Source organism: Rana temporaria, chromosome 7 (assembly GCF_905171775.1).
Source record: "Rana temporaria chromosome 7, aRanTem1.1, whole genome shotgun sequence".
Taxonomy (NCBI): Eukaryota; Metazoa; Chordata; class Amphibia; order Anura; family Ranidae; genus Rana; species Rana temporaria.
Window position 1 is genome coordinate 208,057,024 of NC_053495.1, and position 20,567 is coordinate 208,077,590.

Genomic DNA, 20,567 nt, shown 5'->3' on the forward strand with positions numbered 1-20,567 from the left:
ATTTTTTCATACAGCGCCGGTGTGGGAAGAACAGGGTGCTTCATTGTGATTGACGCCATGCTGGAGCGAGTGAAGCTGGAGAAGACGGTGGATATCTATGGTCAGGTGACCTGTATGCGCTCTCAGCGGAACTACATGGTACAGACGGAGGACCAATACGTCTTCATCCACGAGGCCCTGCTAGAGGCGGTCATGTGTGGGAACACAGAAGTACCGGCACGCAGCCTGTATGCACATATCCAGAAACTGTCTCAGGTCCCTGTGGGAGAGAGCGTCACCGCCATGGAGCTAGAGTTCAAGGTACGGTCGCCATCTGCCGGTATCTACCAAAAAAATGTCAATCTATATCCATGGCACTCCACACATTGACAGTAGAGGAGGACACTTCTGTGTTGGGGGTTGAACTCGTTCTGTTTCCCTTTGGTGCTGGGCAGATGTGTTGGTGGTCAGGGCCGTCTTTAATATTGATTGGATCTTGGGCAAACATTTTCTTGGGCCCTCCCAAATCCACTTGGCAGTGTAGGCTCAAGGGGGCAGCTGCTTTGGGCCCCACAACAATGACTGGGGCTGGGGCAGCTTTCCCTTTTGCCCTGCCTTAAAGACAGCCCTGTTGTTGGTGAGTCTCTCTTCATTGACAGTAGAGGAGGACACTTCTGTGTTGGGGTTGAACTCATTCCGCTTCCCTTTGGTGCTGGGCAGATGTGTTGGTGGTGAGTCTATCTTCATGGACAGTCATTAGCCACCGGATCGTGGTGATTTAAAGGGAATGTATCTCAAGGTTTAGACTGTGCTTCTGTTCACATTCTAGAACTCTTCTTTCTCGTTTGTCCTTTGAAATCTTGTTTACTAATTTTTCCTCTTTTTTTATTATGTAGCTATTGGCCAACTCCAAAGCCCACACCTCACGGTTCATCAGTGCCAACCTACCATGCAACAAGTTCAAGAACCGGCTGGTGAACATCATGCCCTATGAATCGAGCCGTGTGTGTCTTCAGCCAATCCGTGGTGTCGAGGGCTCTGACTACATCAATGCCAGCTCCATCGATGGCTATAGGTAATGCCCTATAGGAAAGCAGTTATGTGATTTGTGAATAAAGAGAATCTGTCAGAACGGCGGTTTTCAGCGACAGCTGGGGCTCCCAACTTGTATTGGGGACTTAGCAGTGGAAAAACTATCAGGGTTGTAGCAGTCGCACCGGGCCCTGGCATTCCACCACTGTCGGGGGGAGGCCCCAGCAGTCAAATGTTCATCTCAAAATTGTGACTTCTCCAAAGTGCCACCTAGGCAGACATATTACACAACCTATGGAAAGACTGTGGGGTTGAGTTACTAAAGGCAAAGCCACTCTGTACTATACGTGCACTGCAAGTGCAGTCACTGTAAATCTGAGGGGAAGACCCGAAATGAGGGGAAGCTCTGCTGATTTTAACATCCAATTATGGAAAAAGCAAAAATGCATTTTTTTTATTGTCCTTGCATGTTCCCCTCGGGATCTACAGCGGCCGCACTTCCAAGTGCACTCGTAGTGCAAAGTGGATTTGCCTTTAGTAAATAAACCCCATCGTCCTGCTTAATGTTATCCTCATCCACTTCTCCTATCCTCATGCTTCATTCTTGTTTTGCAGGCAGCAGAAAGGCTACATCGCCACTCAGGGACCCCTGGCGGAGACCACTGAGGACTTCTGGCGCATGCTATGGGAGCATAATTCCACCATTGTGGTGATGCTGACCAAGCTGCGGGAAATGGGCCGGGTAAGAACGATCAGCGGGTTTATCAGTGTTGGAGTGTACCAATCCATGCCATTATGTGACTGGGGGCAATTCTTTGTTCACCTGAAAGGCTTTCATATACAGGTGGTGACCACTGCACTGGTAACGATCAGATTGGGAGATGATTGTATGGAAACATTCACTCCAGACTGGTCAACCAATATGAGGGCATTGATGGTCAGAAATAGATTTTTCCAAGCAGTCTATCCGGGAATCTAATCTAAAAGTCCAAGATGTCCAAAAGCATCTTCATGTGGCTTGTGACCTCTGACTGGCCTTCTGGACAGGGGTGGCCACAACATAAGAAGAGTGCAACGTTTTGGAGTCACGCAGGACCCCTTCATCATGATCACATGCCTGACGAAGGGGTCCTGCGAAACGTTGCACTTTCCTTTGTGATGTGATCTCTTTCATTAAAACTTTTGGACGAAAATTGTCGATCCATGGTGTGCTGGCGAGTATGTATACTTGTTTGATGTTTCCAGGACCCAACTGGTAATCGCTGCAGCACTCACCATTTTATGAGCCGTATCTACCAGGAACGTGTGCGATAGGAATATTGATCTGGCTGAAAGGACAGGCGATTCTATTGGACACCTAGGAGGGGGGAGGAGACATACAGTGGAAGCGAGGAGAAGAATCGCCGGTCCCTGGTCCATGGATGCCCGATCCCTGCTGCAGCTCCAAGGATGCCCCATCCCGCTGCCTAGATGGGGTACAGGCGTACAGTGGGGGGTTTGAGTTGCTGCAGGGGGGGGGGGGGGGGGTTCGGTTGTTTGTCGACCCCCCCCAAGAAAAAACACCAGCCGCCACTGCTTCTGGAGGAAGAGAGAACCCTTTCCGGTGGGCCCCTGCTCCCTACGAAGGGCTGCTGTAATTGACTGCTCACTAGGCTGTCCTTTCCAAAGCTTGGCCTTGCAGCCCACCCAGCTGCTCCATGACATTTTAGTTAGGCCCATCTTATGCATTATTTAGGTGCCAATCCACCTTCCATTACACCTGCAGCTGTAGACCTCATTATATGAAGACACCTGCCCACCTCCCCTCTTCCTCCTCCTATTTGGAGCCACCATCTGCAACAGAAATTGGGGATGAATTGAGGTTGGGATCTGTGGTGGTGGGGTGGAACATTCACCCTATTGCCACTCTGAAAGGCTTTTAAGGCAGATAGCTAGGCAGCTAGATACACAGAGAAGTAAGGTATCAGAAAGGACACGTGGGGTACCTGGAGGTTTTTACCATTTGAAGTCAGCAGCAGGTACCCTCTAGGAAGCCATGGCGCGGGTGCTTTCATCAGCTGGCTCCGGGGATTTGTTCAGACCACTAGTGATCAATTTCTTACGCTCCTCTGATTGGCGCACAATGTTATCATCACCGGGATGTGGTGACAATGCGCCGATAATGATGTTTTCCTTGGAGGAATTGATTTCTGAAGGGACAATCATGTCTTTGTTATCAGATAAATACGATAAATTTTCTTCTGAATGACTAATAAAGTTATTTCTTGGTAATTTATGTAGCGGGAGGAAATATTTCAGCATTAACGGGTGTTTGTTCCTCTCTACAGGAAAAGTGCCATCAGTACTGGCCGGCCGAGCGCTCCGCGAGGTATCAGTATTTCGTGGTGGACCCAATGGCCGAATATAACATGCCTCAGTATATCCTGCGTGAATTCAAAGTGACGGACGCACGGGTGAGTAGAAGCGGGTCGTTTCTGATCTCTGCTCTGTTATGCTTGTCCTGGCATCTGCCGATGAACTACAGGTCCCAGGATGTCTGGACTGCGGTACCCATGACATGCCGGGACTAGTAAACATTTAACTGTTGGAAAGCCAACCGTGTCCCTTATCTGATCATGGGCCACATCCAGAGAGAATTGGATCCGCGCAGCCTTACCTGGCGGAATTTTGAATCCTCGACGATTTTGCACCGTAAGTTACGGCGGCGTAGTGTATTTCTGGCGGCGGAATTCAAATCGGCGATCAGGGGGCGGGTTTCATTTAAATGGAGCGCTTCCCCGCGCCGAAAGAACTGCGCATGCGTCGTCCAGAAATTTCCCGCCGTGCTTTGCGCGAAATGACGTCGCAACAACGTCATTTTTTGAACTTAGACGTGAGTTACGTCCATCCCTATTCACGGACGACTTACGCAAAAAAAAAATATTCAAATTTCGACGCGGGAACGATGGCCATACTTAACATGGCAAGTCTATCTATACGCCGCAAAATACCAGCTTTAACTATACGCCGGAAAAAGCCGACTACAGACGACGTTAGAAAATGCGACGGCCGCGCGTACGTTCTTTGATTGTCGTAAATCGCTAATTTGCATACCTGACGCGGAAAACTACACAAACTCCACCCAGCGGGCGCCGAAGTATTGCATCTAAGATCGGATCTTACCCAAATGCCGTCATATCTTGGTTTGAGGATTCAAACTAAAGATACGACGCAGGAAATTTGAAAGTATGCCGGCGTACTTGCTCTGTGAATCTGGCCCCATGTGACTACTGATCACCTATGTCAGGGATAAGCAATTAGCGGACCTCCAGCTGTTGCAAAACTACAAGTCCCATCATGCCTCTGTTTCTGGGTATAATGCTTGTGGCTGTCAGAGTCTTGCAATGGCTCATGGGATTTGTAGTTCTGCAACAGCTGGAGGTCCGCTCATTGCATATCCCTGACCTATGTTATTGGGTTACTTAACCACTTCAGCTCCGGAAAATTAAAACTTCATAAATTTAGGCCAGTTTTTATGGGTTCTCGCACCCGGGGCTGTGATCTTTAGACAGACAGCCATCCTGCCATTATGCCTATCCACCACTGGCAAAGCCGGATAACCCACAGTAACCAGTCAGAAAGAAAAAAAATATCGAACTGCAGGAATTTTAACTGCCCGCCGACTACGAACTGATCCTAGTAAATGAACCCTTTTTTTGTACCTCCCAGATCTGACCGTTTCTTTGCTCCACAGGACGGACAGTCTCGGACAATCAGACAGTTCCAGTTCACAGACTGGCCCGAGCAGGGAGTGCCAAAAACGGGAGAGGGCTTCATCGACTTTATCGGACAAGTGCACAAAACGAAAGAACAGTTCGGACAAGACGGACCCATCACTGTTCACTGCAGGTGAGGAGCGCGATCCGCTACACCAAACATATTCATCTTCTTTCATAAATAATGTCCATAGAACAACAGGAGGAAAGGCGAGGAGCGGACAGTAGATAATCAGAGCCCTCTCTTATACAGAGGGATATCTACAGCAGGGGGGACATGTGTATCCAATCTGTGAATCTTCACTTCCTGTCTTGTAGACCCAACAGGAAGTAAGAGAATATCTTTCCAATGTGAGGGAAATCTCCTCTTAGACACATGGCCGGAACTAGGAGGGTGCTGGGGTGGACTGCGCCTCCCAAGATTTAAGTTGTGCCCCCACCCCTCACACTATGCCTGACTGCATCCCATCCCTACCAGGGGTTCTCAACCCTGTCCTCAAGTACTTCCAACAGGCCATGGTTTGGAAATTTCTCTTGGATAAAATAGCTGTCCAAAATACCAAGCTATTGACTCTGATTTGAAGCATCTGCGCAAGATAAAGGAAAACCTGCAAACATGGCCTGTTGGGGGTACTTGAGGACAGGGTTGGGAACCACTGGTGTACACAGCCTGAGCACAAGCAGCAGCAAGGCCTCCTCCTCCCCAGCACAGCACACACTGTAACTAAAATCTGATTCCCTTACACACAGCTACAATCTGAACACTGTGTAGCTGGTTACTGATGTTGTTCAGGCTGTGTACACTGCAGATATGGATGAAAGGGCTCTGCCCACAATCCTGCCATTGGCGACCCCTGTCCTCTACCTTACTGATGCAAAGTACAGTGCCCTGCTGCTGCCCCCTGTTCTCTGCTCTACAAACTAGTACCCCCTGTATGCTATCATACAAACTGCTGACCTCTCATCCACTGCCCCTATGACATTTTTTTTTACTGCACCCCAATATCATCTTTAGCCCTTTCTAGCCTGACTGTCCCCAGTCTGCCCCTTTTATTCATAGGGCTTCAGTTCTTTCAATCCTGAAGGCTCAGCATCACATGGGCATTACCTAGGGCCGTGTAGTCTCCCTAGGAACACTGGCACCTGCTCCTCCATCATGGGATTTTGATATTTGCATAACTCCTCCCAAAAGCCAACTCACGTCTTGTATCGGGACTGAGGGCTCCAGGGAGGAGTACTGGGGCAAGGGGCTGGGATGTTTTCATGACACTATGTACAGCACCCTGTCAGCCCCTCCCACCAGGGGGAGATAGGTGAAGGCAAAATATAAGCAGATTAAACTTCAACTTTACATTTTGGATAGAGAAGTTGGAAGAACTTTGCTTTGTCCCAGTTGGGATTTCCTCCTCACTTCCTGTCCTGGTGACACAATGAAAAGTCAGGAAAGATCTCCTCCCAGGTAGGGAAGTCCCTCCTCTTGCAGTCGTGCCTATAGGAGAATTCTCTGCCATTTCAATGACACTGCCAGTGTTTGGATTTCCAGGAACTTTCCATCACCAGGACAGGACATGGGGGGGATATCTTTCCAAAGGGGACACGGCCATAACACCTGACAGGAGTTTCACCCTTTATTAGGGCAGGACTTAGGGTGGTGGGGGCCCCTGGGCTTGAGTGTTGATTGAAGGGGCCCCCTGGAGCCGAGAAGCGGGGGGATCGAAGTTGTTGAGCGAGGGGGGGGGGGCACTGATCGACGACCGATCATAGTTGTTGGGGGGGTTCGATTGAAGTTGTTGAGCGGAGGGGGGGCCATCGCAGTAGCTGAGTGGGGGGGGGGTGGCGATCGTAGTTGTTGAGCGGGGGGGGGTTCTATGGCTGGATGGACTTCTTACCTCTTCATCCACAACTGCATGGCTCTTCCTGCTTCCTCCTCCCGTGCTGCAGGGCTCTTCCTGCTTCCTCCTCTGGGGGCCCCCTATTCGGTGGGGCCCATGGGCTTCAGCCCAGTCAAGCCCAATGGTAAGTCTGACCCTGCCCTTTATCTAGTCTGTGCTGAGCTTAAAAGATGCTTTTAGCTGGAGTTCCCCTTTAACACTAAAGTCTCGATTAGGGTTAGATTCTGATCCCATAGGGGGATGTGTAAGGGGTTGTTTTTGTTTTTTGTTTTTTAAATGGCATTTGTGTTAATCTGTTGTGTTTTATACAGTGCTGGCGTGGGCCGGACCGGAGTCTTCATCACATTGAGCATCGTGCTGGAGCGGATGAGGTACGAGGGGGTGGTGGACATGTTCCAGACCGTGAAGACGCTGAGAACACAGAGACCAGCCATGGTACAGACAGAGGTGAGTCCCCACATCATTGACCCGACACGTCACCTGCACGTTCATGGGTGAAAATCCTTGCTGTATATATTATGTGTTATTGTATATTCCTACATAGGGGGGTGCTGTACAGTAACTGCACTTCACTCTCACTTAAGCCAGCCATATATATGGATCGGAATTCGGCTGGTTCAGCAAGCACTGGCCAAGCTTTGATCCATGTATGGGGCAGGCTGATTGTACCCAAGTCAGATTTATCGATCAACTTGGGTACAACCAGCTTGTCAGATTTTATTTCTAACATTCGACAACTATCGGAGCCTAAAGCCACTAACAGTAATTACTGCATTGTGATGGCCGATACACTACGCCGCCGTAACTTTTTTTTTATTTTTTTCAAAATCCTCAAAGAATTTGCGCTGTAAGTTACGGCGGCGTAGTGTATCTTTGGCGGCGTAAAGGCGTGGAATTCAAATGGCTGAGATGGGGGCGTGTTTTATGTAAATACGTTGTGACCCGACGTAAACAACGTTTTTTTTTTAACGGCGCATGCGCCGTCCGTGGGGGTATCCCAGTGCGCATGCTCGAAATTAAACCGGAACCAGCCAATGCTTCCGACGGTGACGTCATTCTACGCAAATCCCTATTCGCGAACGACTTACGCAAACTACGTAAAAAATTCAAATTTCGACGCGGGAACGACGGCCATACTTAACATTGAGTACGCCACCATATAGCAGCTTTAACTATACGCCGGAAAAAGCCGAACGCAAACGACGTAAAAAAAATGCGCCGGCCGGACGTACTTTCGTGGATCGCCGTAACTAGCTAATTTGCATACTCGCCGCGGAATTTGACGGAAACGCCACCTAGCGGCCGGCGGAAAAAATGCACCTAAGATCCGACGGCGTACTAAGACGTACGCCTGTCGGATCAATCCCAGATGGCGTCGTATCTTTGTTTTGTAGATACAAAACAAAGATACGGAAAAAAAAAATACGATACGCTACGCCCGCCCACACTTGCGCCGCTCTACGTGAATCTAGGCCTTTGTATGTCTATATAAAGTTGTGTTTGTTGCCTCCCTGACCAGTGTCCTCTCTCTCTCTCTCTCTTTGCAGGACCAGTATCAGCTGTGCTACCGGGCTGCACTGGAGTACCTGGGCAGCTTCGACCACTATGCAACATAACTACCGCTAAACCCCCCCGCCGGCCAGACTTGGGAGTGAAGCGTCCAAGGAACCCCCCCCCGGCACCGCCAACCCCGGTGCCAGGCCCCTCCTTCTATTCCAGGCGCCGTTCCCAACATCATCTACTTACAAACAACATAAAAATGGCAAAGCTTTGCCAGGCTTGCTTGGGACTTGGCACAACTCATCCCTGTCCCCCTCCATTCAGGTCTTGCTTCTTCGGCCCTTAACTACGGCACAAAGGAAAACACAAGATATGGAAAAATTCCTACTTATTTTTTATCATTTTTAATCACTTTTTTAGAATTATTATTATTATTATTTTTTTTTTAAGTCTGGTGTTCCCCCTCCAAGGGAAACCATTTTATGTTTATCTTTATATTTTATTGTTATTTTTTAAGTATGTTGCTAAGGGGGGGGAGGGGGCAAAAGGATAATTCCAGAGGTGATTTACAAGAACTTTGCGCTCCAGGCTTCCCCTGCGATGTGGATAAAATAAAAAATAAAAGCACACGAGATTCTCGCCCGGACCCTGGAAAAGGAACAATTAAAAAGAGACAACTTTCAGCGAGCTCGACGTATATCTCATGTAAGCGTGATCGATCGCACAGGAGCCAATGGAAATGTGAACACTGACTCTCTATATAGCACAAAGGGGTGGACAATGAGGGGACCAAGTTAAATCAGCATTGCCCAGTTCCTTTATATTTTAGTTATTTACTCTTCTTTTTTTTTTATTCTTCCAGCCTGCAGCCCAGCCAACGGGCGGCACTCGCCTGGAGCGAGACGCACACGAGGTTCGAGGACTTTTGGGGGAGGGGGGGGGGGCATGTAGGTTGCGGAACAAGAAGAGAGTACTTATATTTGCTCAGAGTTGTAGGATGAAATTTTTTGAAGGATTTATATTTTTCTTTCCCAATTATATTTAGCATAAGGATGGGGGAGGGGGGAAAAACAAAAAAAAAAAAACTCAGAATTATGAAGCCTTTTAAAAAGAGGTGCCACCATACCGATTCCTTCTCTCTCTCTCTAGAAAAAACAAACAAAAAAACAATAACATTTGTTACTATGTACAGAATTATGGACCTTCTAACAGGAAAGAGCACCGTGTACTCATGAGGTACAGTCCGGCGTCCTGATGAGAAAAAAAAACCCGGAGGTGGATGAACGATGGGAACTCGTATTATGCGCGATGTTATTTTCCCCCCCGCGGGAAAAGGACCGGCGTCTCGCTAATGTTGGATAAGGAGACCGTTTTTACCTTGTGTATACATTAGTGCTGTTAGGAGATTGCTCCGTTGTACACAGTATGTTTTCTATTTGTTAATAAAAACAAGTTAAAAAAAAATATATAAAAAAAAAAAAAATACATGCAAACTCCGTCTACTAATACCTGCATCTTTGCCGAAAACAGAAAAGAAAAAAAAAAATCTCGGTGTTAATAAATTTGAATAATCAGGTTTCATACAAATTTGTCCGATGTTTGTTGATGTTTTTAGAGGGCGGAAAGAAGAGCAGAATCGATGAGTGAGCCAATGTCTGCTGTTAATCAGGACTAATACATTTTATTTTATTTTTTAAATAGAAAAACTGTTTTAACCACTTAAGACCCGGACCTTTAGGCAAGCTAAAGGACCCGGACAGTTTTTGCGATTCGGCACTGCGTCGCTTTAACTGACAATTGCGCGGTCGTGCGACGTGGCTCCCAAACAAAATTGGCGTCCTTTTTTTTCCCACAAATAGAGCTTTATTTTGGTGGTATTTGATCACCTCTGCGGTTTTTATTTTTTGCGCTATAAACAAAAATAGAGCGTAAATTTTGAATAAAATGCAATATTTTTTACTTTTTGCTATAATAAATATCCCCCAAAAATATATAAAAAAAAATTTTTTTTGCTCAGTTTAGGCCGATACGTATTCTTCTACCTATTTTTGGTAAAAAAAAAAAATCTCAATAAGCCTTTATCGGTTGGTTTGCTCAAAATTTATAGCGTTTACAAAATAGGGGATAGTTTTATTGCATTTTTATAAATAATTTTTTTTTTTTACTACTAATGGCGGCGATCAGCGTTTTTTTTTCGTGACTGCGACATTATGGCGGACAATTTTGACACATTTTTGGGACCATTGTCATTTTCACAGCAAAAAATGCATTTAAAATGCATTGTTTACTGTGAAAATGACAATTGCAGTTTGGGAGATAACCACAGGGGGCGCTGTAGGAGTTATGTGTGACCTGAAGTGTGTTTACAACTGTAGGGGGGTGTGGCTGTAGTTGTGACGTCATCGATAGTGTCCCCCTATATAAGGGAACACACGATCGATGCAGCGCCATAGTGAAGAACAGGGAAGCCATGTTTACACACGGCTCTCCCCGTTCTTCAGCTCCGGGGACCGATCGCGGGACTCCAGCGGCAATCGGGTCCCGGAGCTTCGGACGTATATCTGCGTGAAGGGGTCCTTAAGTGGTTAAGGAGCAATATTGATGCTGGAAGAGAAGACCTATGTTGCTTGTTCTGCCTCACATTGGGCACCAAGAAAAAAAAAACCTGCCTTGCGGTCGAAGTTCCAATTCAGTGGGGGGGGGGGGCAGCCTGGGGCCCTCCAGCTGTTGTGGAACTACATTTCCCACGAGGCATTGCAAGGCTAGCAGTTAAAATTACTTCCCAGAGGTATGATGGGACATGTAGTTCTGCAACAGCTGGAGGGGCCTACCCCTTTCCTAATTCATCCCAGTAGGGTTGAGGTCAGGGCTCTGTACCGGACGCTCCAGTTCCGTCGCACCAAACTGGTAACACCACCATGGGATGGATTCAGGTAGCTGCGCCCCTTCTTACGGCGGCGTATCGTATTTACGCTGCGCCGCCGTAAGTTTGAGAGGCAAGTGCTGTATTCACAAAGCACTTGCCTCCTAACTTACGGCGGCGTAGCGTAAATGGGGCCGGCGTAAGCGCGCGTCATTCAAATGATGTTGAGGGGGCGTGTTTTATTCAAATTAGGTTGACCCCACGTATTTTACTTTTTTTTACGAACGGCGCAAATCATCATTGCTTTCGACGTGAACGTAAATTACGTCCAGCCCTATTCGCGAACGACTTACGCAAACGACGTAATAAATTTAAATTTCGAAAGCGGGGACGATGTCCATACTTAACATTGGCTGCGCCACCTAATAGCAGGAGCAACCTTACGCCGAAAAAGCCTAACGTAAACGACATAAATAAATTGCGCCAGCCGTACGTACGTTTGTGAATCGGCGTATCTAGGTAATTTGCATATTCTACGCCGAAAAGAACGGAATCGGCCAACGTAATATTGCTCACATTCAAGTTACGTCGGCGGAGGAAGCCTATTTTTGTTAGCGTATCTGCCTTTGAGATTCGGCGTAACGATACGCCAGCGCAGATTTGAAATTACAGCGGCGTATCTGGAGATACGCCGCCGTAAAAGCTTCCTGAATCTACCCCCATGTCTTTATGGAGCTTTGTACACAGTCTTGCTGGAACACAAACTGCAGCTTGTACAGGGTGGGCCATTTATACGGATACACCTTAATAAAATGGGAATGGTTGCCGCCATGGTCACCATCCATCTTGAAAAGTTTCCCCCCCTCACATATACTAATGTGCCACAAACAGGAAGTTAATATCACCAACCATTCCCATTTTATTAAGGTGTATCCATATAAATGGCCCACCCTGTATTTTGAATGAAGCAGGGATTGAATAGATCTTCATAGGAAATAGAAGGTAAGCTTAACCGCTCGCGGACCGCCCACCGTAGATGTGCAGCGGCAGGGCGGCCGCTCTGTGCCACATCACGTACCTAAGAATATATAAGTGTAGCGCTTAAAATGACTAACAATAACGAAAATCAAATATCATACTAAATGAAATTATAACACATATAACAATCATAGATAAATGTGCACAAATCATATATGAGTCCCTCTATGAGGAGGAACAAAGAATGTGCCTTGCTGGCACGTGATGCAGGTGATCTCTGCACCAGCTAAATGTGCCACATCACGTACCTAATACGTGATCTGACACGTCTGGGGCGCAGGATGCGCTGTGATTGGACACAGCGGGAGCCAATCGACAGGCCCGGTGGATGTGGTGTCCACTGGGACCTGCAGTTTGCCATTCTGTCAGAGGGGAATGGTACTGATCCTGGGTTTCTGTTAAGCAGGAACCAGGAGTGGCCAGCCCATAATGGGCACCAATCCTAGTTTGCATGAGGGGTTGCCGTACTCCTACGTTTGTATGAGTGTTGTTTTTTTTTTCTTCCAAGCCACATGATTAACGCCGGAGGCTCTAATTGGCTTGAAAAAGGTTGGGCTCGGGGCGCAGAACCCACCCATTTGTGACACTAGCGAATCGATATTCGCTATTGTCTTCTGGCTTCTCCTCCTGGCCAATCGAGACAGGAGGCAGATTGGGTTGGCCAGGAGGAGGGGCAGAGTGTGGGGATGGCGACTGCGGAGGAACTGAGTGCTGACCTGAAGGGGGGCGGGGTCCCCCCCCAAAAAAAAGTTTAGCGCCACTGGCAGTAACACAGATCTTTACCTTCCCCCAGTCAAAGGCTCTAAAAGGCTTCAAATTAGGGTAAGCTCGGGGCACAGAGCATTGCATCCAGAGACCACCCAGGGGTGTTGCAATAGGATCCTCCTTCCGGCCAATCCGGAAGCGGGTCTGAGAGCTGTCACCCAATTGGCTGAAAGTACAGGGGATGCTGTTGGACGCCCTAGGAAGGAGGAGAGAAACCAGAGCCGCTGCCTGGAACACAGCTTGCCGGCCGCCACGAAGATGGGGTAATTGCCAGGCATACAGCGGGTGAGGGTGTGCCGTTACGGGCTGCTAGCTGAACCATTGCTGGATAAGTCCGTGCCACTAGCTCCGGGGGGGGGGGTTCTGGATTAGTCTGTACCGCTGGGGGGGTTGGTTGCATTCACACGCCTCCCCTCCCCAAAAAAAAAAAAAACACAAGCCGCCACCGGTGTAGACCCTTTACTGGTCCACCATTATCCCCCACCCCACATACAAAGCCAGCTTCATAAAGATTTGGTGTGGATGAATTAGAGTGTCATGCCCAAAACCCTGACCTCATCCCTACTGAACACCTTTGGAAGAAGCTAGAATGTTAAACTCTTGTTCTCTCTTTTTTGGACAAACTTCTCACTAAGCTGACATTTCTGTATTAAAAATCTTTTTTATCATTGGTCCTAATTTTCTGAATACTGAAAAAAAAAAAAGATGACTTAAGTGGTTAAAATAACCTTGTATCTAAAAAGTTAGGTTTATATTACACGTGATCCATCACTTCTGGGTATCCGGCGCGAATGTGCACCGCCGACGGCTCCAGTGCCGGCCCAAGACATTGTGCTACCTGGGACCAAGAATGAAACGCTGCCCCCCCAGAAAAAAAATCACGCCAACCAAAAGGCCCCCACATTCATTATTTTATATCATGATAACTAAAGGGGACCCGTCCTGGCTCTATACATGTATAAAGAGGACCTGTCATGGCTCTATAAATGTATAGGAGTATAAAGAGGACCTGCCATGGCTCTATAAATGTATATAGGACTATAAAGAGTACTTGACATGGCTCTATACATGTATAAAGGAGTATAACGAGGGACTGTCATGGCTCTATACATGTATGGGAGTATAAAGAGGACCTGTCATGGCTCTATAAATGTATATAGGACTATAAAGAGTACTTGACATGGCTCTATACATGTATAAAGGAGTATAACGAGGGACTGTCATGGCTCTATACATGTATGGGAGTATAAAGAGGACCTGTCATGGCTCTATAAATGTATAAAGAGTACCTGACATGGCTCTATACATGTATAAAGGAGTATAACGAGGGACTGTCATGGCTCTATACATGTATAGGAGTATAAAGAGGACCTGTCATGGCTCTATAAATGTATAAAGAGGACCTGTCATGGCTCTATAAATGTATAAAGAGGACCTGTTATGGCTCTATACATGCATATAGGCGTATAAAAGGAACTGCCATGTATATAGGAGTATAAAGAGGACCTGTCATGGCTCTATACATGCATATAGGCGTATAAAAGGAACTGCCATGGCTCTATACATGTATCCTGGAGTATAAAGGGACCTGTGAATTGCCGGCGGCCACAATGTCTTTTGCGCAAACTAATCAATGTACGCTAATTGTGTTTTTTTTTTGCACCAAAAATATGTAGAAGAATACCTATTGGCCTTAACTGAAGAAAATAGTTTATTTTTCTAAATTTTGGGGATATTTATTATAGCAAGTAGAAAGCTCTATTTGTGGGGAAAAAAAGGACATCAATTTTATTTGGGTAGCAGAGCTGGCGGAACGGGCTGGCGCGCATCAGTATGCTGCCCCCCTAAAAGTGCTGCCTGGTACCCATGGTACCACCCGGTCCCATCATAGGGCCGGCCCTGGACGGCTCACTCCCTCTGTGGTTTTACACAGCAGGAGATGATCAGCAGGTACCATGGACCTAATGTCCACCGGCACCTGCCGATCGTTCTGTACACAGGCAGATTGCCGTTCTGTCAGTACCAGGGGCTTACCTAGAGCATTTGTCACCCGGGGCGGATCCTATATCTGGCACAGCACCCCCGGTAAAATGTAAAAACACACCACTGCATCCTTCAATATCTCTTTGTCACTACTGTGTACCCCCTGTCCACAACTGCACCCCTTTACATTACACATCACCCTGGATCTCTAGACCCCTATACACTGCACCCCGCACCTCTGGGCCCCTTTACATTACACAGCCCCCCCACAGCTCTAGACATCTGTATGTTACCCAGACACCCCCTTAACAGTTCTGTACCCCCCCTGCATGTTACACAGACCCCCCCTTACAATACAGACCCCCCTCCAATACAGATTCGCCCCTACAGTGCAGACCCCCCTACAATACAGACCCACCCCTACAGTGCAGAACCCCCCTACAATGCAGACCCACCCCTACAATACAGAACCCCAGAAGCGATTCAGTTCGCATGCGCCGCGCTTTATAAGTTTTTCATTCATTCATTCAATGCTGAACCCCCCCCTTACAATACAGACCCCCCCTACAATACAGACCCCCCCTACAACAGTGCAGACAACCCCCCCCCCCTGTTCAGACGCATAATGCACCAGGCTCACAGCACTTGTACGGAGGAGGGGGGGGGGGCTTCACTCCTCGGCTTTGTCACAGGCAGCCGAGACTTATCAGACCCGTGGCGCTGCCACAGAGAAGGGGATCATTGCGGTCGGGTCCCGGGTGTGCCGACGGTATCACTCGGGTGCGTCTTGCACCCCCCCCCCCCCTGCAAAGCCAGGCTTCAGCCTGCTGTGTGTGTTAAGACTGCCGCTGCCTCCCTGTCACCGCGCCATTCCGCCCACTAAGTCCTCTTCAGTCGTGGAGGTAAGGGGCGTCCACCTGACACCCCCCCAGTGTGTGGCACCTGGTGCGGCACGCCCTCCCCCCACTGGTCAGTTCAGAAGGCATGGATTCTGCAAAGCAGGAACACTGATCCATACCTTCCCCCTCCTAGTAAAAGCACCTCCCCCCAGCGAGAAATCACTACCTAGGCTCACAGTTAAAGTGATTGTAAACCCTCTCTGAGAACTTTCACCTACAGGTAAGCCTAGATCATGGGTCTTCAAACTACAGCCCTCCAGTTTTTCAGGAACTACAATTCCCATCATGCCTACAGTGGGGATCGAATGTTTGGGCACCCCAGGTAAACATTTGTATTAATGTGCATAACGAAGCCAAGGAAAGATGGAAAAATCTCCAAAAGGCATCAAATTACAGATTAGACATTCTTATAATATGTCAAAAAAAGTTAGGGCCAGATCCACATAGAATTAGATACGCTACGCCGCCGTACCTTACCTGGCGGAATTTCGAATCCACAAAGATTTTGTACCGTAAGTTACGGCGGCGTAGTGTATTTCTGGCGGCGGAATTCAAATCGGCGATCAGGGGGCGGGATTCTTTTAAATGAAGCGCGTCCCCGCGCCAAATGAACTGCGCATGCGTCGTCCAGAAATTTCCCGCCGTGCTTTGCGCGAAATGACGTTGTTTTTTTGAACTTAGACGCAAGTTACGTCCATCCCTATTCACGGACGACTTACGCAAAAAAAAAATTCAAATTTTGATGCGGGAACGACGGCCATACTTAACATGGCAAGTCTATCTATACGCCGCAAAATACCAGCTTTAACTATATGCCGGAAAAAGCAGACGACGTTAGAAAATGCGACGGCCGCGCGTACGTTCGTGGATCGTCGTAAATTGCTAATTTGCATACCCGACGCGGAAAACGACGCAAACTTCACCCAGCGGACGCCGAAGTATTGCATCTAAGATCCGAAGGCGTGCAAAGCCGTTCGCCTGTCGGATCTTACCCAGATGCCGTCGTATCTTGGTTTGAGGATTCAAACTAAAGATACGACGCGGGAAATTTAAAAGTACGCCGGCGTATCAGTAGATACGGCGGCGTACTCTCTCTGTGAATCTGGCCCTTAGATTTTATTTCCATCATTTACACTTTCAAAATGACAGAAAACAAAAAAATTGCGTCTGCAAAAGTTTGGGCACCCTGCAGAATTTCTAGCATGCACTGCCCCCTTTGCAAAGCTGAGACCTGCCAGTGTCATGGATTGTTCCCAATCATCGTCTGGGAAGACCAGGTGATGTCAATCTCAAAGGTTTTAAATGCCCAGACTCATCTGACCCTCCCCCAACAATCAGCACCATGGGTTCTTCTAAGCAGTTGTCTAGAAAACTGAAAGTGAAAACAGTTGTCGCTCACAAAGCTGGAGAAGGCTATAAGAAGATAGCAAAGCGTTTTCAGATGTCAATATCCTCTGTTCGGACTGTAATTGAGAAATGGCAGTCATTAGGAACAGTGGAAGGTAAAGCAAGATCTGGAAGACCAAGAAAAATATCAGACAGAACAGCTCACAGGATTGTGAGAAAAGCAATTCAAAACCCACGTTTGACGGCACGATCCCTCCAGAAAGATCTGGCAGACACTGGAGTTGTGGTACACTATTCCACTATAAAGAGATACTTGTACAAATATGGTCTTCATAGAAGAGTCATCAGAAGAAAACCTCTTCTACGTCCTCACCACAAAAATCAGCGTTTGAACTTTGCAAATGAACATATAGACAAGCCTGATGCATTTTGGAAACAAGTTCTGTGGACCGATGAGGTTAAAATAGAACTTTTTGGCCGGAATGAGCAAAGGTATGTTTGGAGAAGAAAGAGCACAGAATTTAATGAAAAGGACCTTTGTCCAACTGTGAAGCATGGGGGTGGATCAATCATGCTTTGGGGTTGTATTGCAGCCAGTGGCACAGGGAACATTTCACGAGTAGAAGGAAAAATGGATTTAATAAAATTTCAGCACATTTTGGATGGTAACTTGATGCCATCTGTGAAAAAGCTGAAGTTAAAGAGAGGATGGCTTCTACAAATGGATAATGATCCTAAACACACCTCAAAATCCACGGGGGATTACATCAAGAGGCGTAAACTGAAGGTTTTGCCTTCACAATCTCCTGACCTCAACATAATTGAAAATCTATGGATAGACTCTAAAAGAGCCGTGCGTGACAGACAGCCCAGAAATCTCAAAGAACTGGAAGACTTTTGTAAGGAAGAATGGGCAAAGATCCCTCAAACAAGAATTGAAAGACTCTTGGCTGGCTACAAAAAGCGTTTACAAGCTGTGATACTTGCCAAAGGGGGCAGTACGAGATATTAACTCTGCAGGGTGCCCAAACTTTTGCAGACGCCTTTTTTTTTGTTTTCTGTCATTTTGAAAGAGTAAATGATGGAAATAAAATCTAACTTTTTTTGACATATTATAAGAATGTCTAATTTGTAATGTGATGCCTTTTGGAGATTTTTCCATCTTTTCTTGGCTTCGTTATGCACATTAATACAAATTTTTACCTGGGGTGCCCAAACTTTCCATCCCCACTGTAGTCATGTCTGTGACTGTCAGTGTGTTACAAAGCCTCATGGGATGTGTAGTTCTACAACAGCTGGAGGGCCGTAGTTTGAGGACCCCTGGCCTAGATTAAGGCTTACCTGTACTTGCTTGCAATATCTCCTAGACCTACACGGTTTAGGAGATATTTGCAATAAATAATGCACCGATGTCTACGGCGCAGGCGCACTGAGCGTCAGTGGCGGCTGGTGCTCAAAATTTTTGGGGGGGCGCAAACGAAAAAAAAATGTGCAGCCTCACTGTGCCCATCAAATGCAGCCACTGTGCCATCAATTGTCGCCACTGTGCCATGCCATCAAACGCAGCCACTGTGCCATCAATTGTCACCACTGTGCCATGCCATCAAACGCAGCCACTGTGCCATCAATTCGCACCACTGTGCCATGCCATCAAACGCAGCCACTGTGTCATCAATTGTCACCACTGTGCCCTTTAATTGTCACCGCTATGCCCTTTAATTGTCACCGCTGTGTCCTTTAATTGTCGCCACTGTGCCCATTGTCCCCATTGTGCCTAGTGTCGCCACTGTGCCCATTGATGTCGCCGCTGTGCCCATTGATGTCGCCGCTGTGCCCATTGATGTCGCCGCTGTGCCCATTGATGTCGCCGCTGTGCCCTGTAAAGTGCCCCTTTCCCCCCCGCCCGGCACTTACCTTTACTGGAGTCAGCCATCCACGTCCCTCGATGTCTTCTACCGCACTCGATGACTGACAGGCGTCTCAGCCAATCAGGTTACCGGTAGCCAGAATAGGCCAACCTGATTGGCTGAGACGCCTGTCAGTCTTATACAAGGAGCGCATCCCTAGTGCGTTCCTTGTATAAGCTTCCAGGACCTGAGGGCTGTACTCGGAAAAGGCCGTTGGCTCTGATAGGCACTTCCGTACAGCCAACCAGCTGCCGTTATTCAGATGGCCGGACATGAGTGCCGACCATCTGAACAGAACAGCGGCAGCGGCGATAATAACATAGATTCGTGCAATGCAATGAATCTATGTTATTAGACTCAGTGGCGGTGAGAGCCAGAGGGGGCGGCGCTCCAGCGCCCTCTATGGACGAACCGCCACTGCCGAGCGTGCCGTTGCTGAATGGCATAATGCCGTCAATGTTGGCTCACGCGCAGGAGTGACGTCATCGCTGCTCCGGCCAGTCACAGCGCCAGAGCAGCAATCTCGGAAGGAAGAGGGTGAAAGCTTTGTGGAGGCGAGGAAACAGTCGGGGACATCACAGGCTTCGTTTTCAGGTAAGTGTCACATAATGGGCTACTATGCGATGCATACTAGCCCATTATGCTTTATCTTTGCAGGGAAACAAAGAGGAAGTAACACCCATCAGGGTTTACTTCCTCTTTAACCCTTTATGCAAAGAAAAAGAGCCGCCGCTGCTCCAGGTGTACGAGAGGCAAGTGCTGGATTCACAATGCCAGTGCTGCCAAATCTACGCTGGGTTTCCTGGGCGTAAGCCGGCGTAGGTGGAAGTGGGCGTGAGCCATGAAAATGAGGCGTGACCCCATGCAAATGATGGGCCGAGCGCCAGACAGATACGTATAACGAACGGCGCATGCGCCGTTCCGTGGACGCATCCCAGTGCGCAATGATCAGAATCACGTCGGAACTACTCCCTAAGATACGCCGGATCACTGCCTACGGTGTGAACGTAACCTACGCCTAGTCATATTCACGTCCTACGTAAAATACGTCGGCTTGCGTTCCCTTTGCATGGATGCTGCTGAGTTACACCTCCTTTATGGGGCATAACTTTACGCCGGACGTATGACTTTACGCGCACTGCGTCGGGCGTACGTACGTTCTTGAATCGCCGTATCTCCCTCATTTGCATATGTGAATAGAAAATCAATGGGAGCGCCAAATACGCCCAGCGTAAATATGCGCCCACTCTACGCCGGCGTAGGCAAGTTACGTCGGTCGGATGAAGCCTGTTTTTAGGCGTATCTTAGTTTGTGGGCTCGGCGCACAGATACGACGGCGCATATTTGCACTTACGCTGCGTATCTCGAGATACGTCGGCGTAAGTGCTTTGTGAATCCGGGCCTATGTGCTTAATCATTACTGTTGGTGTCATCACTTTGAACAATAAAAGGCAATCGGAATTCCTGAATGTGCCGCCATTTCTTTTCTTACAGTTAACCCTTTGATCGCCCCTGATGTATGGTAACCCCTTCCCTGCCAGTGTCTTTAGTACAGTGACAGTGCATTTTTTTAGCACTGATCACTGGTCCCCAAAAAGTAGGATTTA

General features: G+C 47.8%; 1 protein-coding gene across 18 annotated transcripts in view; it reads left to right on the forward strand.

Annotated features, from left to right (window-relative positions):
* PTPRF (protein tyrosine phosphatase receptor type F) overlaps positions 1-9,745 on the forward strand; it is a 1,292,748-nt gene extending 1,283,003 nt beyond the window's left edge. For all 18 annotated transcript variants that reach the window (XM_040360892.1, XM_040360891.1, XM_040360897.1 and 15 more), the window contains 7 exons: positions 15-300; positions 876-1,054; positions 1,627-1,753; positions 3,339-3,464; positions 4,745-4,899; positions 6,970-7,105; positions 8,206-9,745. In XM_040360892.1, the coding sequence (XP_040216826.1) occupies positions 15-300; positions 876-1,054; positions 1,627-1,753; positions 3,339-3,464; positions 4,745-4,899; positions 6,970-7,105; positions 8,206-8,274 (1,078 nt within the window). In that variant the 3' untranslated portion in view covers positions 8,275-9,745. The remainder of the gene's footprint in view (positions 1-14; positions 301-875; positions 1,055-1,626; positions 1,754-3,338; positions 3,465-4,744; positions 4,900-6,969; positions 7,106-8,205) is intronic.
* Positions 9,746-20,567: the final 10,822 nt, after the last annotated feature.